Source organism: Pongo abelii, chromosome 16 (genome assembly GCF_028885655.2).
Source record: "Pongo abelii isolate AG06213 chromosome 16, NHGRI_mPonAbe1-v2.0_pri, whole genome shotgun sequence".
NCBI classification, from domain to species: Eukaryota; Metazoa; Chordata; class Mammalia; order Primates; family Hominidae; genus Pongo; species Pongo abelii.
The window spans coordinates 69,470,106-69,492,222 of NC_072001.2; the positions used below are offsets into that span (position 1 = coordinate 69,470,106).

The 22,117-nt window shown below is 44.9% G+C and overlaps 1 protein-coding gene and 1 non-coding gene across 13 annotated transcripts in view; both read right to left on the reverse strand.

Annotated features, from left to right (window-relative positions):
- Positions 1-22,117, reverse strand: part of TIPIN (TIMELESS interacting protein) — a 58,282-nt gene that overhangs the window by 12,863 nt on the left and 23,302 nt on the right. For 3 of the 12 annotated variants that reach the window (XM_054532822.2, XM_063716179.1, XM_063716178.1), the window contains 6 exons: positions 14,976-15,068; positions 9,604-9,744; positions 8,913-8,991; positions 8,308-8,383; positions 6,115-6,237; positions 5,859-5,922 (listed from right to left, as the gene is read on the reverse strand). In XM_054532822.2, the coding sequence (XP_054388797.1) occupies positions 5,859-5,922; positions 6,115-6,237; positions 8,308-8,383; positions 8,913-8,991; positions 9,604-9,744; positions 14,976-15,066 (574 nt within the window). In that variant the 5' untranslated portion in view covers positions 15,067-15,068. The other 9 variants (XR_010137168.1, XR_010137167.1, XR_008514156.2 and 6 more) reach the window with 7 other exon arrangements.
- Positions 4,032-4,167, reverse strand: LOC112129272 (small Cajal body-specific RNA 14). The gene has a single exon (XR_002911679.2). It is a non-coding gene; the product is annotated as a small Cajal body-specific RNA 14 (non-coding RNA).

Genomic DNA, 22,117 nt, shown 5'->3' on the forward strand with positions numbered 1-22,117 from the left:
AACATGATCCACAGTGGTATTAAAGTAAGTAATAGATCTTCCATTTATATTTCATTTAAGAATTAAGAAAAACTATGTTTTACTAACATATTTCAAATAAGACTGGCAGTGGTTAACTGTCCCTTGTCCTTATGACAGAGTTACTGTCTGATCTGTGAGCCACTCTATAGGCAAGATCCATATTGTAAAAGGGTGGAGAATGGGGCCCCCACTGACTTTACAATGTCAGATATACAGCTGTTTCTGATTGCCCAGTCAAATAAACTGATGGATTTCATCTTACTAATTTAACCAAACAACCCCAACAAAATGCACAAGTGTTAGGTTAAAAAGATTCTACAAAATAACAAAATGCCTGTAGGTAGAATAGAAGCACAAGCAAAAAATAAAAAAAACAGCAGTGCTGACACTTTACCTTCTATCTACATCATCCATATTATGAAATTAAAAGAAAGATAAACCCCATCACATCTGACAAGTTGGTCAAAAAAATTCAAGTCACCATTTGAAATATTTATATACATTATCCTTGTTCTATGTATATATTATGCCTTGAAATATTAGCTAATTATAGAAAAACTATCACAATTAAAAAAACATTTAAAACATAAAGACAGACCTTTACAATTATTTCAGTGAGATTTAAAAATCATGATACTTAATTCAGCCCTTTACAATCAAACTCCCTTTTAAGGTTTCTTCCTTAATAGTGAAAAACGAAAAGCCACTTTTCCTTCCTGACATGGAAAACAAAAATGTAGGAAGAAACTAAAATGGCCTCCATTGTCAGGAAATACTGATAGAGTATATGTACGAAACATTGCTGAAGCAGTTAAGAAACAAGCATTAGAGCCACTTATGAGCCGGGCGCAGTGGCCCACACCTGTAATCCCAGCACTTTTGGGGGCCGAGGCAGGCAGATCACCTGAGGTGAGGAGTTCAAGACCAGCCTGACCAACATGGTGAAACCCCGTCTCTACTAAAAATACAAAATTAGTCGGGCGTGGTGGCACATGCCTGTAATCCCAGCTACTCAGAAGGCTAAGGCAGGAGAATCGCTTGAACCCAGCAGGCAGAGGTTGCAGTGAGCCCAGATCACACCACTGCACTCCAGCCTGGGAAACAAGAGTGAAACTCTGTCTCAAAAAAAGAACCACTTATGAAACATGGGGTTTTTAATGTGCTTCATCTTACGGGGTTGCAGGATTCTAAATCAATAACAAAATACATAAATAACTACTTTTTTTTGTTTTTTTTTTCAAGTGATGGGGTCTCACTCTGTCACCCAGGCTAGACTACAGTGGTATGATCATAGCTCACTCCAGCCTCAAACTCCTTGGACTCAAAGGATCCTCCTGCCTCAGCCTTCTAAATAGCTGGGACTATAGGTGTTGACTACTCTGGTCCCTAACTCCTGGCTTCAAATGAACTCAAAGAACTAATTTTGACTGGGCAAGGTGGCTCACGCCTGTAATCATGGCCCTTTGGGAGACTGAGGCAGAAGGATTGCTTGAGAACAAGAGTTCAAGACCAATGTGACCAACATAGCAAGACCTCGTCTCTATTAAAAAAAAAAGTAAAAAAAAAAAAAAACCTACTTTTTATGAACCAAGAAAACAAAGGTATCTTCAGTAGTAAATGACCTATTTATAGAAACAATATATTTTGTAAAAAGCGGCTGGTTCCTTTGAGTAGGATTAAAATGAGATTTAAAGCTGGGTGCAGCAGCTCACTCCTATAATCCCAGCACTTTGGGAACCCAAGGTGGGAGGATCACATGGACCCAGGAGTTTCAGACCAGCCTGTGAAACACAAAGACCCTTTCTCTACCAAAAAAAAAAAAAAAAAAAAAAAAAAAACAACTTGGGCAGGCAGGTGGTGCATGCCTGTAGTCCAAACTACTCGGGAGACTGAGGTGGAGGTGGGAGGATTGCTTAAGCCCTGGAGGTCAAGGCTGCAGAGCTATGATCATGCCACTGTGTTCCACCCTGGGTGACAGAGTGAGGCCCTGCCTCAAAAAGAAATAAGTAAATAAAAATGAAATTTTAAAAAATTAGAAGTACACATGAAATTCATTTACTGCAACATTCATTGGCAAGTGATTATGGCAAAGAAGCTAAAACTAGAAATATTCAATGTGTTACAGGATGCCATCATTGTAGTAAAGACAAACTAAAACATAAGTAAACTATATAAAAATTAAAGGGAAACAAGTGCAATGCAAAAGGAAACAGCATAGGGGAGTCAGAAATGATGGGAGTGGGGATGCAACTATAACAGTGTAATGGGGAGGCTTCACCAAGTTGTCATTTGAGCACAGTTTGAGGAGTGTAAGACAGTCATACAGACTTGAGGGGTACAAGGGAAGAGTGTTCCAGGCAGAGTACAACAATACAAAAGCCTAAGAGTAAAAATGTGCCTGAAATGTCCAAGGAACAGCTGGAGGCCAAGCACAGTGGCTCACACCTGTAATCCTGGCATGTTGGGAGGCCAAGGCAGACTGTTTGAGGCCAGGAGATACAGACCAGCTTGGGCAACATAGTGAGATCCTGTTACTACAAAAACTAAATGTAGGCTGAGCGCAGTGGCTCACTGGCTCACGCCTGTAACTCTAGCACTTTGGGAGGCCAAGGCAGGTGGATCAACTGAGATCAGGAGTTCGAGACAAGCCTGGCCAACGTGATGAAACCCTGTCTCTACTAAAAATACAAAAATTAGCCAGGTGTGGTGGTACGCACCTGTAATCCCAGCTACTGGGAGGCTGAGGCAGGAGAATCACTTGAACTGAGGCGGAGGTTGCAGTGAGCCAAGATCGCACCACTGCACTCCAGCCTAAGCAACAGAATGAGACTCCGTCTCAAAAAAAAAAGTAAATTACAAATCACATCAGTGTAGAAGCAAATGTGTTTAATCAACAAATAAAATGGTCAAAACATTTTTACTTTTGTGGCGCCTGATCAAAAAAATTTGGAGACTATTAAGATACAAATGAAATATATGACACAACAAACAAAAATCTCAGATTCAGTTCTCTTATTTGTACCCTGTATTTCAGCATGCTTGTAATTCTGAATGGTCCATGTTAATTTATCTCCTTTTTTTTTTTGAGACAGAGTTTCACTCTTTTTGCCCAGGCTGGAGTGCAATGGTGCAATCTCGGATCACTGCAACCTCCGCCTTCTGGGTTCAAGCAATTTTACTGCCTTAGCCTCCCGAGTAGCTGGGATTACAGGCATGCGCCACAACGCCAGGCTAATTTTTTGTATTTTTAGTAGAGATGGGGTTTCACCACGTTGGCCAGGCTGATCTCGAACTCCTGGCCTCAAGTGATCCACCCGTCTTGGCCTCCCAAAGTGCTGGGATTACAAGTGTGAGCCACTGCGCCTGGCCTTAATTTATCTTTTTTTTTTTTTTACTGCCATAGAATATAGAGCCTGAAATCCAAGTTAATTTACACTTCTGCATAGGTGGCTCCCCCATTCAAAATCACCTCTGCCTGACCTCTACTGTTCATTCAAAACACTTTTTTTAATTTCTTTTTTCTTCCTCTCACCCCCAAATCAAAATTCTTCCAAATCCTCCTTTGTGAAGCTCTCCCTCTACCCCCAGGCACGTGTAACTATGCCCTCCTTTGCATCCCACCCTGTGACCTACTCATACCTCTAATTACAACACCTACCACACTACCGGCAGTGTTGTATGTCTGATTCATTCACTACTGTATTTGCCCACAAAGGGGCCTGATCTTAGTCATTTTTTTATCCTTGAACCTTTATCACATACCGGACACCTCAAAAAGTAACCCAGTAGTATATGCTGTGGAATTTAGAACTGTAATAACTCATTCCCTTACATATACCCAATCCTATGCCATCCATACATACCATATTTTACCAAGAAATTTAAATCATGGATTATTTAAATCACATTCCTTTACATGTTTGAAAGTAGTTTATAAATAACTTTAGGGAATTCTACATGGAATCTGTATTTTCTTCCACATCTGTTAAAAGTTAAAAAACAAAAACAAACATGTATGGAGCCATCGCACAGAAAATCTGATAACTATACAGACCCTGTCGGCAGGAACCATCTGTTTTAATGTGTGTGACTGTCTATGGTTGCACTGTACAACTAACAAATGCAATCAATACCAGGAACAGTCACAAAGGTCTCACTAAAGAGAGCTGTACTCCAAGTGAAATGCAAACTTTCATCATAAATTATTTTGCCTAATTTCCCAGTACCACTTTATCCAATGGTGTATATGTATATGAACACTTTATCTTGATATATATTTTTATTAACAAGTGCTATATAGGATCAGTGGGTCACCAGAGTTCTCAAAAGTTCATATTATACAACAAATTTGATATAGAACATTCTAGATGTACCAAGGCTTTTTTTTGAGACAAGAGTCTCACTCTGTCACCCAGGCTGGATTGCAGCGACGTAATCTCGGCTCACTGCAACCTCCACCTCCTGGATTCAAGTTAATTCTCCTGCCTCAGCCTCCTGAGTAGCTGGGATTACAGGCATGCACCACCCCATTCAGCTAATTTTTGTATTTTCAGTACAGATGGGGTTTCCCCATGTTGGTCAGGCTGGTCCCAAACTTCTGACCTCAAGTGAACTGCCCACCTCAGCCTCCCAAAGTGCTGGGATTATAGGCATGAGCTACCGCACCCAGCCCACTACCAAGGCATTTTAACTTACCTATTTATTGTACTTTACCATACTTTAATCATATATACAATATGGACTAAGGATCTGGTCCTATAATACTGCCTCCTCTAACTACTTCTATTCTTTCTTTTTTTTTTTTTTTCAGACAAGGTCTCTCACCCTATTTATTACCCAGAGTATAGTGGTGTGATCCTGGTTCACTACAGCCTTGAACTCCTGGGTTCAAGTGATCCTCCCGCCTCAACCCCCTGAGTAGCTACAACAGGCATGCGCCACCACACCTGATTAACTTTTTAAAAATTTTTGTAGATGGGGTCTCACTCGGTTGCCCGGGCTGATCTCCAACTCCAGGATTCAAGTAATCCTCCCTCCATGGCCTCCCAAAGAACTGGGGTTGATCCAAAGGTAATCAGTTATCAATTCACAGTCACAGATCAAACTCCTTGTTCTACTCTTTCCTCCCTTTTCACTACTGCACTTGACTAATCTTTAAAAAAAAAAAATAACAAGCCAGGCGCCGTGGCTCACGCCTATAATCCCAGCACTTTGGGAGGCCAAGGTGGGCGGATCACAAGGTCAGGAGTTCAAAAACAGCCTGGCCAACATGGTGAAACCCTGTCTCTACAAAAAAAAAAAAAAAAAATTAACTGGGCATGGTGGCACGTCCCTGCGATCCCAGCTACTCGGGAGGCTGAGGCAGGAGAATTGCTTGAACCAGGACCCAGGAGATGGAGGTTGTAGTGAGCCGAGATCATGCCACTGCACTCCAGCCTGGGCTACAGAGTGAGACTCCTGCTCAAAAAAAAAAAAAAAAAAAAGTTGGCCAGGCACAGTATGGCTTGAGGCCAGGAGTGTGAGGCCAGCCAAGACAACGCAGGGAGATCCCCATCTCTACAAAAATTTAAAAATTAGCCAGGCGCAATGGCATGCACCTGTAGTCCCAGCTACTCAGGAGGCTGAGGCGGGAGGATCCCTTAAGCCCAGGAGTTGAAGGCTGCAGTAAGCTATGATTGTGCTACTGCACTCCAGACTGGGTGACAGAGCAAGATTCTGTCCCTAAACATGAAACAAAAAAGCAAAGTGCTGGGATTACAGGCTTGAGCCACCACACCCTGCCTAGATCTATTTCTAAAAGCAAAATTGTTATAAAGTAGATAAACCTATATTCTTACCATTATTGCTAACAAAATCTTCATGTAAAATAGGGAGATCAAGTCGAATTCGTTTTAAACAGGTCTGAAAATGAAAAGAGATTATTTATTTTTACCTCTTTACCAATCATGTTGGGGGGGAGACAATTTGCTATTACTTTTCCCTCTCTACCAAAAGAAATTTCAAAATGAACACTTTAAACAGCAATTTAGCCTCAACTAAATCTATCCTACCATTTAGCATGTGAATTATATTTATAATCATCTCAACACTTACCTGAACTTCCTTTTTACTTCCCAGGTATTCAACTCTGTCAATAAAATCCTCAAACTGCAGTTTAGGGAATAGCCTATGTGCCCAGTGCTCCATGTGTCTGATTAGCATCTTCAAGTCTTCAGCCTGGCACATAAAAATAAAAATGCTAAACAGGAGTCTCATTCTCACAGCTGACCCCGTCAGCAACTTTCAGAACTGAAAAGCTATGCCAAAATCACTGGGGTCATTTTATATTTATAAGGTTGAAAAACTTATAAAAGGAACTTTAATAAGAAAAATATTAGCCAGACACAGTGTTTCAGACCTGTAATCCTAGCACTATGGGAGGCCTAGGGGGACGGATCACTTGAGCTAAGGAGTTTAAGACCAGCCTGGGCAACATGGTGAGACCCCATATCTACTAAAAATACAAAACAATAGCCAGGCATGGTGGTGTACACCTGTGGACCCAGCTACTCAGGTGGCTGAGGTGAAAGGACTGCCTGAGTCTGGGGGGCAGAGGTTGCAGTGAGCCAAGTTCACACCACTGCACTCCAGACTGAGTGACAGTGAGATCCTATATCCAAAAAAAAAGAGAGAAAATTATTAAGAACTTAGAGGACTGCAGTCTAAAAAAGCACTGGATACAGGTTTTTTGTTGTTGTTGTTGTTGTTGTTGTTTTTCAGAGAGATTCTCGCTTTCTTACCCAGGCTGAAGTGCAAGGGCACAATCTTGGCTCACTACAATCTCAGCCTCCCGGGTTTAAGCAATTCTCGTGCCTCAGCCTCCCAAGTAGCTGGGATTAGAGGCGTGCGCCACCACACCCGGCCTAAATTTTGTATTTTTTAGTAGAGAGGAGGTTTTGCCATGTTGGCCAGGCTGGTCTTGAACTCCTGGCCTCAAGTGATCCGCCCACCCCAGACTCCCAAAGTGCTGGGATTACAGCATGAGCCACAGCACCCCAACTGGATACAGATTCATAAAAATTAGATGAAAAAAAATCCCAGTACAAAAACTTAATAAAGTTGGCCAGGCACAGTGTCTCATGCCTGTAATCCCAGCACTGTGGGAGGCCGAGGCGGGTGGATGACCTGAGTCAGGAGTTCCAGACCAGCTTGGCCAACATAGTGACACCCCATCTCTACTAAAAATACAAAAATTAGTTGGACGTGGTGGCGGGCACTTGCAATCCCAGCTACTTGGGAGGCTGAAGCAGTAGAATTGCTTGAACCCAAGTGGCGGAGGTTGCAGTGAGCCAAGATCGAGCCACTGCACTCCAGCCTGGGTGACAAGGGCAAAACTTCATCTCAAAAAAAAAAACAAAAAAAAACACTTAATGAAGTTAAAAGACAGTAGGCCGGGCAGTGGCTCACGCCTGTAATCCCAGCATTTTGGGAGGCCAAGGCGGGCGGATCACGAGGTCAGGAGATCAAGACCATCCTGGCTAACACGGTGAAACCCCGTCTCTACTAAAACTACAAATAAAATTAGCCAGGCCTGGTGGCGGGCCCCTGTAGTCCCAGCTACTCGGGAGGCTAAGGCAGGAGAATGGCGTGAACCTGGGAGGCGGAGCTTGCAGTGAGCCAAGATTGCGCCATTGCACTCCAGCCTAGGTGACAGAGAGAGCAAGACTCCGTCTCAAAAAAAAAAAAGAATATATTAGAAACACTTGAAAAACTACAAAACTCTCTAAAAGTATACTATCATCTGCAAAAAATTATACCTACACTCCTACATAATTCAAAAATAGATTTCAAAATGTGCATTTGTAAAGTGATTGACAGTTACTAAATGTATTCATTTTTTAACCACACTTTACTGACATTTATATGAACCAGGCACTGTGCCACATCTTGGGGACACATAAGTGATTGATATAGGCAGAGTCCTTGCCCTCATGAAAGTTAAAACTTTGAGGTAGACCAAGTAAATTTTATTCCTGTAAATTATAAAGTAAAAACTGAGACTTACAGACACAGGTGTGATTTTCCTATAGCCAAGGTTTAAGTAGCAAAAAATGAGACTACACAAGACATACTTTCTAATTCTTCAAACAGTTCCCTTTCTAGTACATCACAACTGTTTCTCAAGAGATACGACGACTAAGGATAGTATCTTAAAGCATTCTGAGATTTCCAAGATCATAATGGGTCCACATTTTTATTGCTATTTTATAAAACAAAGGTCTAACATAAAAATCAGACAGTTCTTACCTCATGACCTTTACCTTTGAATTTTGCCTTATCAAATACATGCCTTAAGGCTGGAAGTCCTCTCTCTGAAATTAATCTGTGAATAAAAATATGTTTTTAATTTCAAGTTTTATTTTCTTTTTTTTTTTTTTTGAGACGGAGTCTCAGTCTGTCACCCAGGCTGGGATGCGGTGGCGCGATCTCGGGTCACTGCAAGCTCGGCCTCCCCCAGGTTCAAGCCATTTGCCTGCCTCAGCCTCCCGAGTAGCTGAGACTACAGGCACCCGCCAACATGCCCAGCTAATTTTTTGTATTTTTAGTACAGATGGGGTTTCACCGTATTAGCCAGGATGGTCTCAATCTCCTGACCTTGTGATCCGCCCACGTCGGCCTCCCAAAGAGCTGGGATTACAGGCATGAGCCACCACGCCCAGCCTAATTTCAAGTTTTCTAGAGTTTGGTCCAAAGCAAGACCATAAGAAAAAATATGTTCTGCTGAACTAAAAAAAAGTTTTTAGAAATATAAGAGCTCCACATCATACCAACCAAAAGTTTATAACATTAGAAGAAAAACAATGGATATTAAAAATAACAAGTATAAATGTATAAGAATATAGTAAATGTACCTCTGAGCATCCAGCTTGGGTATATTTCTTTTAACTGTTCTCTTTGGAGGTACAGGAACAGGTGCTCCATTTCCTGACTCTGGTGAAACAAACCACGATTCAGTATTACTGTACTTATATAATTTATATTATTTATTATGTTTCATTTCCAAGCTGATAACTAAACATGGGACACCTTTTTTTGAAACAGGGTCTCACTCTGTTGCCCACGCTGGAGTGCAGTGGTGCGATCTTGGCTCACTGCAGCCTCAAACTCCTAGGCTCAAGCGAGTCTCCTGCCTCAGCATCCTGAGTAGCTGGAAGAACAGGTGCTGCCTACCACACCCGGCTAATTTTTAAATCTTTAGTAGAGACAAGGTCTCGCTACGTTGCCCAGGCTGGTCTTGAACTCCTGGGCTCAAGCGATCCTCCTGCCTCGGCCACCCAAAGTGCTGGGATTACAGGCAGGACCCACTGTGCCCAGCCTCCTTTTTTTTTATTTTTTCTCCTCAAATACCTTTTACCACAGCCACCACACCCCGGCTAATTTTTGTATTTTTAGTAGAGACGGGGTTTCACCATGTTGGCCAGGCTGGTCTCTAATTCCTGACCTTGTGATCCGCCCGCCTCAGCATCCCAAAGTGCTGGAATTACAGGCATGAGCCACCGTGCCTGGCCTCACAGCCTCCTTTTTAAAACCCTCTATACATACCTTCATCCGGCTCAGTTTGTTCACCATCTTGTCTCTCTGGAGAGGCTGGAGGTGGGAAAGGAGGAAAAGTTTCATCTTCTACATGCTCATAATCTGGTAGGTCAATCATACCATTCTCCTGTGGTCCTAGCATCTTTTCCTCTAGGGGAAAAAATTAAAGTTATTTGTATTCATCCAAATAGTCTCCACTATATAGACAAGTTCTACCTGCAGCCATTTCATGTGTTTCAATCAGTTAGACCACATTTCAAACTCACACATCATGAAAAGTAGGGAAGATACTAATTATGAAAAAAAAGACTAGCCTAGAAATCTAAGTTCCAACGTAGACCCTAACACTAAATAACTATATCATTTTGAACAAATCCTTTTACCTCAACTATTGAGTTTCCCCTACCATAAAAAGATGAATTTGACTTTTCAGAGGGTTTCAAACTGTGATCCAATAGGGTATGAAATACGCAGGATATAGGTACTTCACCCCCACTTCAATTAGAGCTGCTTAAAAAAAAAAATCTGGGCTGGGCGCGGTGGCTCACGCCTGTAATCCCAGCACTTTGGGAGGCCGAGGTGGGTGGATCATGAGGTCAGGAGATCGAGACCATCTTGGCTGGCTACACGGTGAAACCCTGTCTCTACTAAAAATACAAAAAATTAGCCGGGCGTGGTGGTACACGCCTGTAGTCCCAGCTACTCGGGAGTCTGAGGCAGGAGAATCATTTGAACCCAGGAAGCGGAGCTTGCAGTGAGCCGAGACCCCGCCACTGCACTCCAGCCTGGGCAAAAGAGCGAGACTCCGTTTCAAAAACAAAAAACAAAAAACAAAGCATCAATTCCTGATCATGACCCACTGTAACTTCAAGTAAGCTACAAGAATCTATACTAGGGTTCAGACCTTTGAGGCTGACAGCGAGCTTTGAGTTTGATGTGACAGTACCTAAAATATATTAAGTGTACTCAGGAACTGGCCAAGCATGGGGTGGGGCTTGTGAGGAAACTGATATTTCTTCTATTTGTAGTGAATAAGATGCTCAATAGACGACTTTTACTCCTCGTCAATGGTCGCATAACTGTCTCTTTTTAGACATTTATGAAATTGTCTGAACTTCCTCCTCTACTTCTCAAACTCCCAGAAGAGTGAAGGTAACAAATGTTATGTCCAAACCACGGTTTGTTCCCAGACCCTGGTTTCCAATGCCCACCTCCTTTTCCAAGAAGTCCAAAGAGACGCCCCTCATCGCAAAGGAAGTGCTACCGTGCTGGCTCGATGTCCCCCTTGGGTGCCATCCCTGAAACATCGAACCTCCCATACCTCTTCTCCAGCCGTCCCCCTCACCCTCGTTCCCCGTGTATCCTCTCTTCAACTTCATTCATTCATCCAACATTCGCTGGGGGATTTCTACATTGACACGCCCCGGACAGAAGCCCGGGGTAAAGATGATCATGAACACGTTCCCTCCTGCTAAGCGGCTTGGCAGAGTAAGAGGCATCCCAAAATCTAAGCAACCGGGACACGCGCCCGCCTCCCCGCCTCTCCATGCCGGGTCAGGTCGAACCCCCAGCCTCCTGACCCCCTTCCTGCGACAATCAGGCTTTCCCGCTAGTCTGTCTGGCTCCCTGGCTCTTCCATCTGGCTCCCTGGCTAGTCCCTGTGACTCCCCTCTCCCCGCAAGAACCTCATTGGCCCGCCAGCCAGCTCTCACCTCACGCAGAAAACACCGGCCACAGCGTGGACCTTAGCGTGCAGACTAAGCGCGCTTCTCGCGATACTCAGGAACTCCCGGGGCGAGAAGGGCACGCAGCGTTTGGCGCCAAATCCGCGCGGGGGCTGGGCGGAGCCTGCAAAACCCGCCTCTCAGGTTCCGCCCACCACGCCGGTCCCGCCTCCGGTCCCACAATTTCCGCCCTACTGAATTCTTCAGAGGAACTGACTTAAGCCTCCTTATTTGCATAAAGTTAATACTTGTTCTTCTGGGCTTTTTCTTTTTTTTTTTCTTGAGACTAAGTCTCGCTCTATCACTCAGGCTGGAAAGCAGTGATTCGATCTCGGCTGACTACAGTCTCTACCTCCCGGGCTGAAACGATCCTCCCACCTCAGCCTCCCTTCCCCGACTAACACCACCACACCCAGCTAGTTTGTTTTAATGGGTTTGTTTGTTTGTTTGTTTTGCAAAGACGGGGATTAGCTGCCCAGGCTGGTCTCGAACTCCTTAGCTCAAGCGATCTTCCCACCTCAGCTTCCCAAAGTGCTGGGATTACAGGCGTGAGCCACCGTGCCCGGCACTTTAAACCTTGGAAATAGGTCTCGGTTTTTGGAAAACTGAGTTGTGGGAGGAGGAAAAGGGACAGAGGCAAGCAATAGTGAATAAGAAATTACCGCTTCTTCAGAGTTCATAGCAGAATGCCTCGAACTCAGAGTTTTATGAATTGTTTATTGAATAATAAGCTGAGAAAAGAGGTGGTAAAGAGAGGAAAAATAGGGTTGAACGTAGACACTGGCCGGGTGCGGTGTGGCTCACGCCTGTAATCCCAGCACTTTGGGAGGCCCAGGCAGGCGAATCGCTTGGGCCCAGAAGTTCAATGCTGCAGTGACTAGGATCGCACTGCTGGTGATCCAGCTGGAGACCCAACCTGGGTGACAGTGAGACCTTGTCGCAAAAAAAAAAAAAAAAAAGCGAGAGAGTGTGAATGTAAAGAAAAAAATATGTCAAAAATATGTTACTTGGGGCTGGGTGCGGTGGCTCACGCCTGTAATCCCAGCACTTTGGGAGGCCGAGGCGGGCAGATCACGAGGTCAGGAATTCGAGACCAGCCTAGCCAACATGGTGAAACCCCATCTCTACTAAAAATACAAAAATTAGCCGGGCGTGATGGCGCGCGCCTGTAATTCCAGCTACTTAGGAGGCTGAGGCAGGAGTATCGCTTGAACCTGGGAGGCAGAGGTTGCAGTGAGCTGAGATCATGCCACTGCACTCTAGCCTGGGCGACAGAGCAAGACTGTGTCTCAAAAAAAAAATGTTATTTAGTCAGACTTGGTGGCTCATGCCTGTAATCTTAGCACTTTGAGAGGCTGAGGCAGGAGGATTGTTTGAGCCCAGGAATTCAAAACCAGCGTGGGCAACATACTGAGACCCTGTCTCTATTAAAAAGAAAAAACATTTTTTAAAAAGTTAACTTTTCATTTTAAAATAGTAAGTCCAAATATATTTGTATTTATTTGTATACACACAAACATACATACACAACCTCGGAAAAATATATAACTAGAACCTATGCAATGAAAGTGGCATATGGGATAGAGTGGGATGGGAACTTAACTATAATTTTTTTTGAACATACAAATGTATTAACTGTTCAAAAAACTAAATTTAAAAATGTTATCTGAAGCAAATATAGCATCATTAAGATTTGCCAAACCTAGAAGATAATTAGGGAATACTGGCAGCATTATTCTCTCCACTTTTCTTTCTTTCTCTCTGTCTTTTTTTTCTTCTTTGAGACAGTCTCACTTTGTTGCTGAGGCTGGAATGCAGTGGTGTGATCACAGCTAGAATCAGGTGATCCTCCCTCCCCAGCCTCCCAGGTAACTGGCACTACAGGCTCGCACCACCACACCCAGCTAATTTTTTAAATTTTTTGTAGAGATGGGAGTTTCGCCATGTTGCCCAGGCTGGTCCAGCAATCCTCCCCTCCTCAGCCTCCCAAAGTGCTGGGATTACAGGCGTGAGCCACCGCACCCAGCTACTTTTCTGTAGCTTGAAACATTTTATTAAAAATTTAAAAAGTGAAGACGGGTGCGGTGGCTCACGCCTGTAATCCCAGCACTTTGGGAGGCCGAGGTGGGTGGATCACCTGAGGTCAAGAGGTCGAGACCAGCCTGGCCAACATGGTGAAACCCCGTCTCAATAAAAATACAATAATTAGCCAGGTGTGGTGGGTGCCTGCCTGTAATCCTAGCTACTCAGGAGGTTGAGGCGAGAGAATCGCTTGAACCCAGGAGGCAGAGATTGCAGTGAGCAAGATCACACCACTGCACTCCAGCCTGGGTGATATAACTAGACTCTGTCTCAAAAAAAAAAAAAAAAAACAGTTTAAAAAACACTGAGTCCCGGATGTCGAGGCTGCAGTGAGCCGTGATCATGCCACTGCACTCCAGCCTGGGTAACAGCGTGAGACCCTGTCTCAAAACACACATACACACACACACACACACACACACACACACACAGATAGAAAGTAAATTACCAAGTCTGTCTAAAATTATGTGTGCACATGTATCTATGTGTCACATTTCCTTTATTTTATGATTTTATTTCTATACTTGTGAGATAATATATATTAATATTAAGCAATTAATAAAATTAACATAAATTTAGGTTTTTTTGTTTTTGAGACAGATTCTTGTTCTATCACCCGGGGTGGAGTGCAGTGGTGCAATCTTGGCTCACTGCAGCCTCGATCTCCTGGGTTCAAGAGATTCTCTGCCTCAGCCACTCAAATAGCTGGGATTACAGGCATGCACCACCATTCCCGGCTAATTTTTGTGTTTTTTGTATTTAGTAGAGATGGGGTTTCACCATGTTGGTCAGGCTGGTCTCAAACTGACCTCAAGTGATCCATCCACCTCAGCCTACCAAAGTGCTGGGATTACAGGAGTGAGTCACCTCACCAGGCCTAAAAGTAACATGAATTTGAATGAGAAATGTCCGTTTCAGTAGTCTGAATTGTTGAGACAAGAGGCATTCTTTTAATTATCCAGGTAAGTTTATATACTATACTTTTTGACTAATAAAGTAAATGTAAAAGCACTCTGAGAAGTTAAAAAAAGTTATACACCTTCCCCACGCCGCCCCCAGCCTGCCAAAAAAGAAGAGAGCAGATACTGATACTCTTGAAGGTTTAAATCTCAGTTCCATCATTTACTGGTTGGTGACTTTTAACTCTAATTCAGTTTCCTTTTTTTATTTTTGATCACCTGAGTTGGAGTGCAGTGACACAATCATAGCTCAGTGTAACCATGAACTTCTGATCTCAGGTGATCTTCCTAACTAGGCCTCCCAAAGTCCTGGGATTATAGACATGAGTCACCCCACCTAACCCAGTTTCCTCACAGGGTTGTAAGGAGGAGTAAAAAACAATATTTAATGGTATGTTACTGTAGTATTGCAGGTACTTCAGAGTCTGAGGCAGGAGGATTACTTGAGCCCAGGAGGTCAAGGCCAGCCTGAGCAACATAGGGACATCCTATCCCTAAAAAATAAAAATAAATGTAAAAGACATTAATACATTTTATGTAACTATCCATATGATTTTTAGAATGTTTCACCCTTTTAGAAAATGTAAAGATTTTGGCCGGGCATAGTGGCTCATACCTGTAATCCCAGCACTTTGGGAGGCTGAGATAGTAGGATTGCTTGAGTCCAGGAGTCCCAGACCAGCCTGGGCAACATGGTGAAACTCCATTGCTACAAAAAAGTAGGAAAAGAAAATGTAAAGATTTTGTTAAGTAATTGTTTGTTGTTTTATCTGAGTTACAACCACAGTTGTCAGTCATTGATATTGTCAATAACTAATTGTCCACCGGATGCAGTGGCTCCCGCCTGTAATCCCAGCACTTTGGGAAGCCAAGGCAGGTGGATCACTTGAGGCCAGGAGTTCAAGACCAGTCTGGCCAAAATAGTGAAACACCGTCTCTACTGAAAAAACAAAAATTAGGCCTGATGCAGGTGGCTCAGGCCTGTAATCCCAGCACTTTGGGAGGCCAAGGTGGGCAGATCACCTGAGATCAGGAGTTCAAGACCAGCCTGGCCAACATGGTGAAACCTCGTCTCTACTAAAAATACAAAATTAGCTCATCGTGGTGGTGGATGCCTGTAATCCCAACTACTGGGGAGGCTAAGGCTGGAGAATCGCTTGAACCCAGGAGGCGGAGGTTGCAGTAAGCCGAGATTGCACCACTGTACTCCAGCCTGGGCTACAGAAGGAAACACCATCTCAAATAAATAAATAAGAATTAGCTGGGCATAGTGGCACACACCTGTAATCCCAGCTACTAGGAAGGCTGACGAATGAGGATCACTTGAATCTGGGAGGCGGAGGTTGTAGTGAGCAGAGATCGTGCCACTGCATTTCAGCCTGGGCAACAGAGCGAGACTTTGTCTCAAAAAAAAAAAAATTAAACTGAACATTTTAGAACCTTGTTCAGATTTATCCAAAACCTAGAAGTTTAGAATCATTACCAAGTATTCCTTATTCTCTTTTCGTTTTTCATAACCTTTCCATTGTAATTTTTTTTTTTTTTTGAGATGGAGTCTTGCTCATCACCCAGGCTGGAGTGCAGTGGCACGATCTCTGCTCACTGCAAGCTCCGCCTCCCGGGTTCACGCCATTCTCCTGCCTCAGCCTCCCGAGTAGCTGGGACTACAGGCACTCGCCACCACGCCCAGCTAATTTTTTGTATTTTTAGTAGAGACGGGGTTTCACCGTGTTAGCCAGGATGGTCTTGATCTCCTAACCTTGTGATCTGCCCGCCTGGATCTCCCAAAGTGCTGGGATTACAGGCATGCGCCACCGTGCCCCTCCTGTAATTTAAAAAAAAAAAAAAAAAAAAACAGCAAAAAGCAAGAACCTATTGTCTTATTTTCATACGTGAGGAATATAAGAATATGTTTTTCTTAGCAATTTCACCAGAGATATAAAATATAGTTTTCCTATAGACCGTGTCATTAAAACTCTTTTAAAAGAGTTTAATGTTTTAGGCCAGGCACGGTGGCTCATGCCTGTAACCCCAGCACTTTGGGAGGCTGAGGCGGGCAGATCACCTGAGGCCAGGAGTTTGAGACCAGCCTGACCAACATGGAGAACCCCTTCTCTACTGAAAATACAAGTTAGCTGGGTGTGGTGGTGCATGCCTGTAGGAGAATCACTCCAATGTGGAAGTGGGGGGGATGCAGTGAGCCGAGATTGTGCCACTGCACTCCAGCCTGGGCGCTGGAGGCAGAGAGAGACTCCGTCTCAAAAAAGGAAATAGAAAGAAATTGAGGCCGGGCGTGGTGGCTCCGCCGGGCACAGTGGCTCATGCCTGTAATCCTAGCACTTGGGGAGGCCGAGGCAGGCGGATCACCTGAGGTCAGGAGTTCAAGACCAGCCTGGCCAACATGGTGAAACCCTGTCTCTACTAAAATACAAAAATTAGCTGGGCATGGTGGCACATGCCTGTAATTCCAGCTACTCAGGAGGCTGGGGCAGGAGAATCGCTTGAACCCAGGAGGCAGAAGTTGCAGTGAGCTGAGATTGCGTCACTGCATTCCAGCCTGGGCAACAAAGAGCGAAACTCCATCTAAAAAAAAAAAAAGAAAAGAAGACTTTTGAAAGACCAAAAATTGAATATAGTGTCAGACTTTTTCTTGCTAGCAGGGAACCCAGTCCACCACAAATCTATATAGGCTCTCAGAGATCAGGTTTGAAAGAAGAGAAATGGAGGCTGGGCACGGTTTCACGCCTGTAATCACAGCACTTTGGGAGGCCGAGGCTGGCAGATCACTTGAGGTCTGGAGTTCGAAACCAGCCTGGCCAACATGGGGAAACCCCATCTCGACTAAAAATACAAAAATTAGCCAGGTCTGATGGCACATGCCAGTAGTCTCAGCTGCTCAGGAGGCTGAGGCAGGAAAATCGCATTAACCTGGGAGGCAGACGTTGCAGTGAACCAAGATCAGGCCACTGCACTCCAACCTGGGCAACAGAGCAAGACTACATCTCAAAAAATAAATAAGTAAATAAAAATAAAAAGAAGAGAAATGGAGTCTCTTAAAACCAAAAGACCATGAACTATCTCAATCCCACATTAAAAAAGCAAAATCCCTGAGTCTTCTTTATTGGCTAGTGTTTTTTGGACTTATCACTTGTGTAAGTGCTGGGTTGCCAGTGATAGTGGTCTGCTGTGTATTTGAGGGACTCCATCTCAGGATTCTGACATACACTTGCCCCCACCTGTACACCACATGCCCAAACTAGCACCCATTCAGAGCTGCAGCAGCATTAACAATTCATTTGGGCAGGCCAGGGAGTTAAGATCAGTTCAGCTGCAAATAATGGGGGAAAAAACCCAAAAACTAAATAGAGACTGGGTGCAGTGGTTCACATCTGTAATCCCAGCACTTTGGGAATCTGAAGAAAAAGGGCCTCCTGAGGCCAGGAGTTCAAGACCAGCCTGGGCAACACAGTGAGACCTTGTCTCTGAAAAGTAAAAATAGGCCGGGCGCGGTGGCTCACGCCTGTAGTCCCAGACTTTGGGAGGCCGAGGTGGGCGGATTGCCTGAGGTCAGGAGTTCAAGACCAACCTGGCCAACATGGTGAAATGCCGTCTCTACTAAAAATACAAAAATTAGGCCGGGCACGGTGGCTCATGTCTATAATCCCAGCACTTTGGGAGGCCGAGGTGGGCGGATCACGAGGTCAGGAGATCGAGACCATCCTGGCTAACACGGTGAAACCCCGTCTCTACTAAAAACACAAAAAATTAGCCGGGCGTGGTGGCAGGCACCTGTAGTCTCAGCTACTCAGGAGGCTGAGGCAGGAGAATGGCGTGAACTTGGGAGGCGGAGCTTGCAGTGAGCCAAGATTGTGCCACTGCACTCCAGCCTGGGCAACAGAGCGAGACTCTGTCTCAAAAAAAAAAAAAAAAAATTAGCCAGGTGTGGTGGCAGGTGCCTGTAATCCCAGCTAATTGGGAGGCTAAGGCAGGAGAATCTCTTGAACCCAGGAGGCAGAGGTTGCAGTGAGCCAAGATTTCGCCATTACACTCCAGCCTGGGCAACAAGAGCTAGACTCCATCTCAAAAATAAATAAATAAAATAAATATAAATATAAAGAATAAATTAGCTAGGCGTAGTAGCCTATGTCTGTAGTCTCAGCTACCAGGGAGGCTGACGTGGGAAGATCACCTGAACCTGGGATGTTGAGGCTGCAGTGATGGTGCCTGATGGTGCCACTGCATTCCAGCCTGGGCAACAGAGTGAGACTCTGTCTGGAAAGAAAGAAAGAGAGAGAGAAAGAGAGAAAGAAAGAGAGAAAATAAGAGAGAGGAAAAGCCGGGCATAGTGGCTCACTAATCCCAGCACTTTGGGAGGCCAAGGTGGGTGGATTGCTTGAGCTCAGAAGTTCCAGACCAGCCTGGGCAACATGGCAAAACCCTACCTCTACAAAAAATACAAGAATTAGCCAGGCATGGTGGTATGCACATGTAGTCCCAGGTACTCAGGAAGCTGGGGCAAGAGGATTACTTGAGCCTCTGAGGTTGAGGCTGCAGTGAGCTGTGATGGCACCAGTGCACTCCGGCCCAGGTGACAGAATGAGATCCTGTCAAAACATAAAACCAACCTGGCTCACGCCTGTAATCCCAGCACTTTGGGAGGCCAAGGCAGGTGGATCACTTGAGGTCAGGAGTTCAAGACCAGCCTGGCCAACATGATGAAACCCCATTTCTTTCCTTTTTTTTTGTTTTTGAGACGGAGTTTCGCTTTGTCGCCCAGGCTGGAGTGCAATGGCGCGATCTCGGCTCACAGCAAACTCTGCCTCCAGGTTTAAGCCATTCTCCTGCCTCAGCCTCTGGACTAGATGGAATTACAGGCATGCGCCACCACGCCCGGCTAACTTTGTATTTTTAGTAGAGATGGGGTTTCTCCATGTTGGTCAGGCTGGTCTCAAACTCCGGACCTCAGGTGATCCGCCCACCTTGGCCTCCCAAAGTGCTGGGATTACAGGCATGAGCCACCGCGCCCGGCCGATGAAACCCCATTTCTACTAAAAATACAAAAAAATAAGACACGCGTGGTGGTGGGCACCTGTAATCCCAGTTACTCAGGAGACTGAGGTAGGAGAATGGCTTGAACCCGGGAGAGAGAGGTTGCAGTAAGCTGAGATCGCACTACTGCACTCCAGCCTAAGCGACAGAGCAAGACTCCATCTCAAAAAAAATAAAAATAAAAAATAAACCCAAACGCCAAACCTAAATACACTAAAATAATAAACAAGATAGAAGTTTGTTTGTCTCTCATGTACAAGAAATCTGGAGTTAAATCCATTTTTATATGGTGGTCCATGGTGTTAGGAATTCAGTCTTCCCATCTTGCTTTACCACGTGAGCATTCCATTCTCAAGTTTATCTCATTGTCCAAGATAATTTCTAGAGATCAAACTACATCCCAGACAGGAAGGAGTAAAGAGACAAGGGCATGGCCCCATATTTTAAAAATATTTCCCTAGCCGGGCATGGTGGCTCACATCTGTGATCCTAGCACTTTGGGAGGCCAAGGCAGGCGGATTGCCTGAGCTCAGGAGTTTGAGACCAGACTGGGCAACACGATGAAACGCCATGTCTGTTAAAATACAAATAATTAGCCGGGTATGGCGGCATGCGCCTGTAATCCCAACTACTCGGGAGGCTGAGGCAGGAGAGTTGCTTGAACCCAGGAGGCAGAGGTTGCAGTGAGCCGAGATCGCGCTATTGCACTCCAGCCTAGACAACAAGAGCAAAACTCTGTCTCAAAAAAAATAATAATAAACTAATATATTAATTTTGCAAATTTACATTTTGGAGTGTTTGCAAAAATATGAGGAATGTGGCCAGGCGCGGTGGCTCACGCTTGTAATCTCAGCACTTTGGAAGGCCCAGGCAGGTGGATCACAAGGTCAGGAGATCAAGACCACGGTGAAACCCCGTCTCTACTAAAAATACAAAAAATTAGCTGGGCGTGGTGGTGGGCGCCTGTAGTCCCAGCTACTCGGGAGGCTGAGGCAGGAGAATGGCATGAACCCGGCAGGCGGAGCTTGCAGTGAGCCGAAATCACACCACTGCACTCTAGCCTGGGCGACAGTGCGAGACTCCGTCTCAAAAGAAAAAAAAAAATGAGGAATGTAATAGGTAGTGTTTTCCCAATAATGCATATAAGCAATTCTAAGCATGAGAAGACTATCTCACCACTGTAAACAGTTTTATTTATTTATTTTTAAATTTTTTTTGAGACGGCGTTTCACTCTTGTTGCCCAGGCTGGAGTGCAATGGCCCCATCTCTGCTCATCGCAACCTCTGCCTCCCGGGTTCAAACGATTCTCCTGCCTCAGCCTCCCGAGTAGCTGGGATTACAGGCATGCGCCACCACGCCCAGCTAATTTTGTGTTTTTAGTAGAGACGGGGTTTCTCCATGTTGGTCAGGCTGGTCTCGAACTCCCAACCTCAGGTGATCCGCCCGCCTTGGCCTCCCAAAGTGCTGGGATTACAGGCGTGTGGGAGGCCAAGGTGGGTGGATCACTAGAGCTCAGGAGTTTCAGACCAGCCTGAGCAACACACTGAAACTCCATCTCGTGCCCGGCTTATTTATTTATTTATTTATTATTTATTTATTGCAATGGAGTCTCACTCTGTTGCCCTGGCTGGAGTGAAGTGGCTTGATCTCGGCTCACTGCAACCTCCGCCTCCCAGGTTCAAACGATTCTCCTACCTCAGCTTCCCAAGTAGCTAGGATTACAGGTGCCCGCCTCCATGCCCAGCTAATTTTTGTATCTTTAGTGGAGATGGGGTTTCACCATGTTGGGCAGGTTGGTCTCGAACTTCCGACCTCAGGCAATCCACCCGACTTGGCCTCCCAAAGTGCTGGGATTACAGGCATAAGCCACCACGCCCGGCTTGTAAACAGTTTTATACTGTTAAACAAAACAGTGAGAGGACATTGCTATGGACTAACCTCCCACACTAGGCCCGAACAGGCCAGACCAAATGAAAATGGGGTCACTCTGAGCCAGTTCTGGTTCTGAGGGCTGTCCAACTCACAAACTGTTCTTTGTTTTCTCCTCAGTTAAACTGTGCTAAATATCATTTGCTTAAAGTTTTTATTTTATTTATTTATATTTTAAGACACAGTCTCACTCTGTTGGCCAGGCTGGAGTGCAGTGGCATAACCATGTTTCAGTGCAGTCTTGACCTTCTTGGGCACAGGTGATCCTCCCACCTCAGCCTCCCGAGTAGCTGGGACCACAGGCGTGTGCCACAGGACCCAGCTAATTTTTTTTTTTTTTTTTTTTGTAGAGATGGAGTTTCAGTGTGTTGCCCAGGCTGCTCTGAAACTCCTGAGCTCTAGTGATCCACCTACCTTGGCCTCCCAAAGTGTTGGGATTACAGGCATAAGCCACCGCGCCTGGACTTTTTTTTTTTTTTTTTTTTGAGATGGAGTCATATTCCGTCGCTCAGGCTGCAATGCAGTGGCACAATCTCAGCTCACTGCAACCTCTGCCTCCTGTGTCCAAGCAATTCTCCCACTTCAGCCTTTTGAGTATCTGGAATTACAGGCATGTGCCACCAAAAGAAATACTTGAGACTGGGTAATTTATAAGGAAAGAAGACTTTTTTTTTTTTTTTTTTGAGACGGAGTCTTGCTCTGTCACCGAGGCTGCAGTGCAGTGGCGCGATCTCGGCTCACTGCAAGCTCCGCCTCCCGGGTTCCCGCCATTCTCCTGC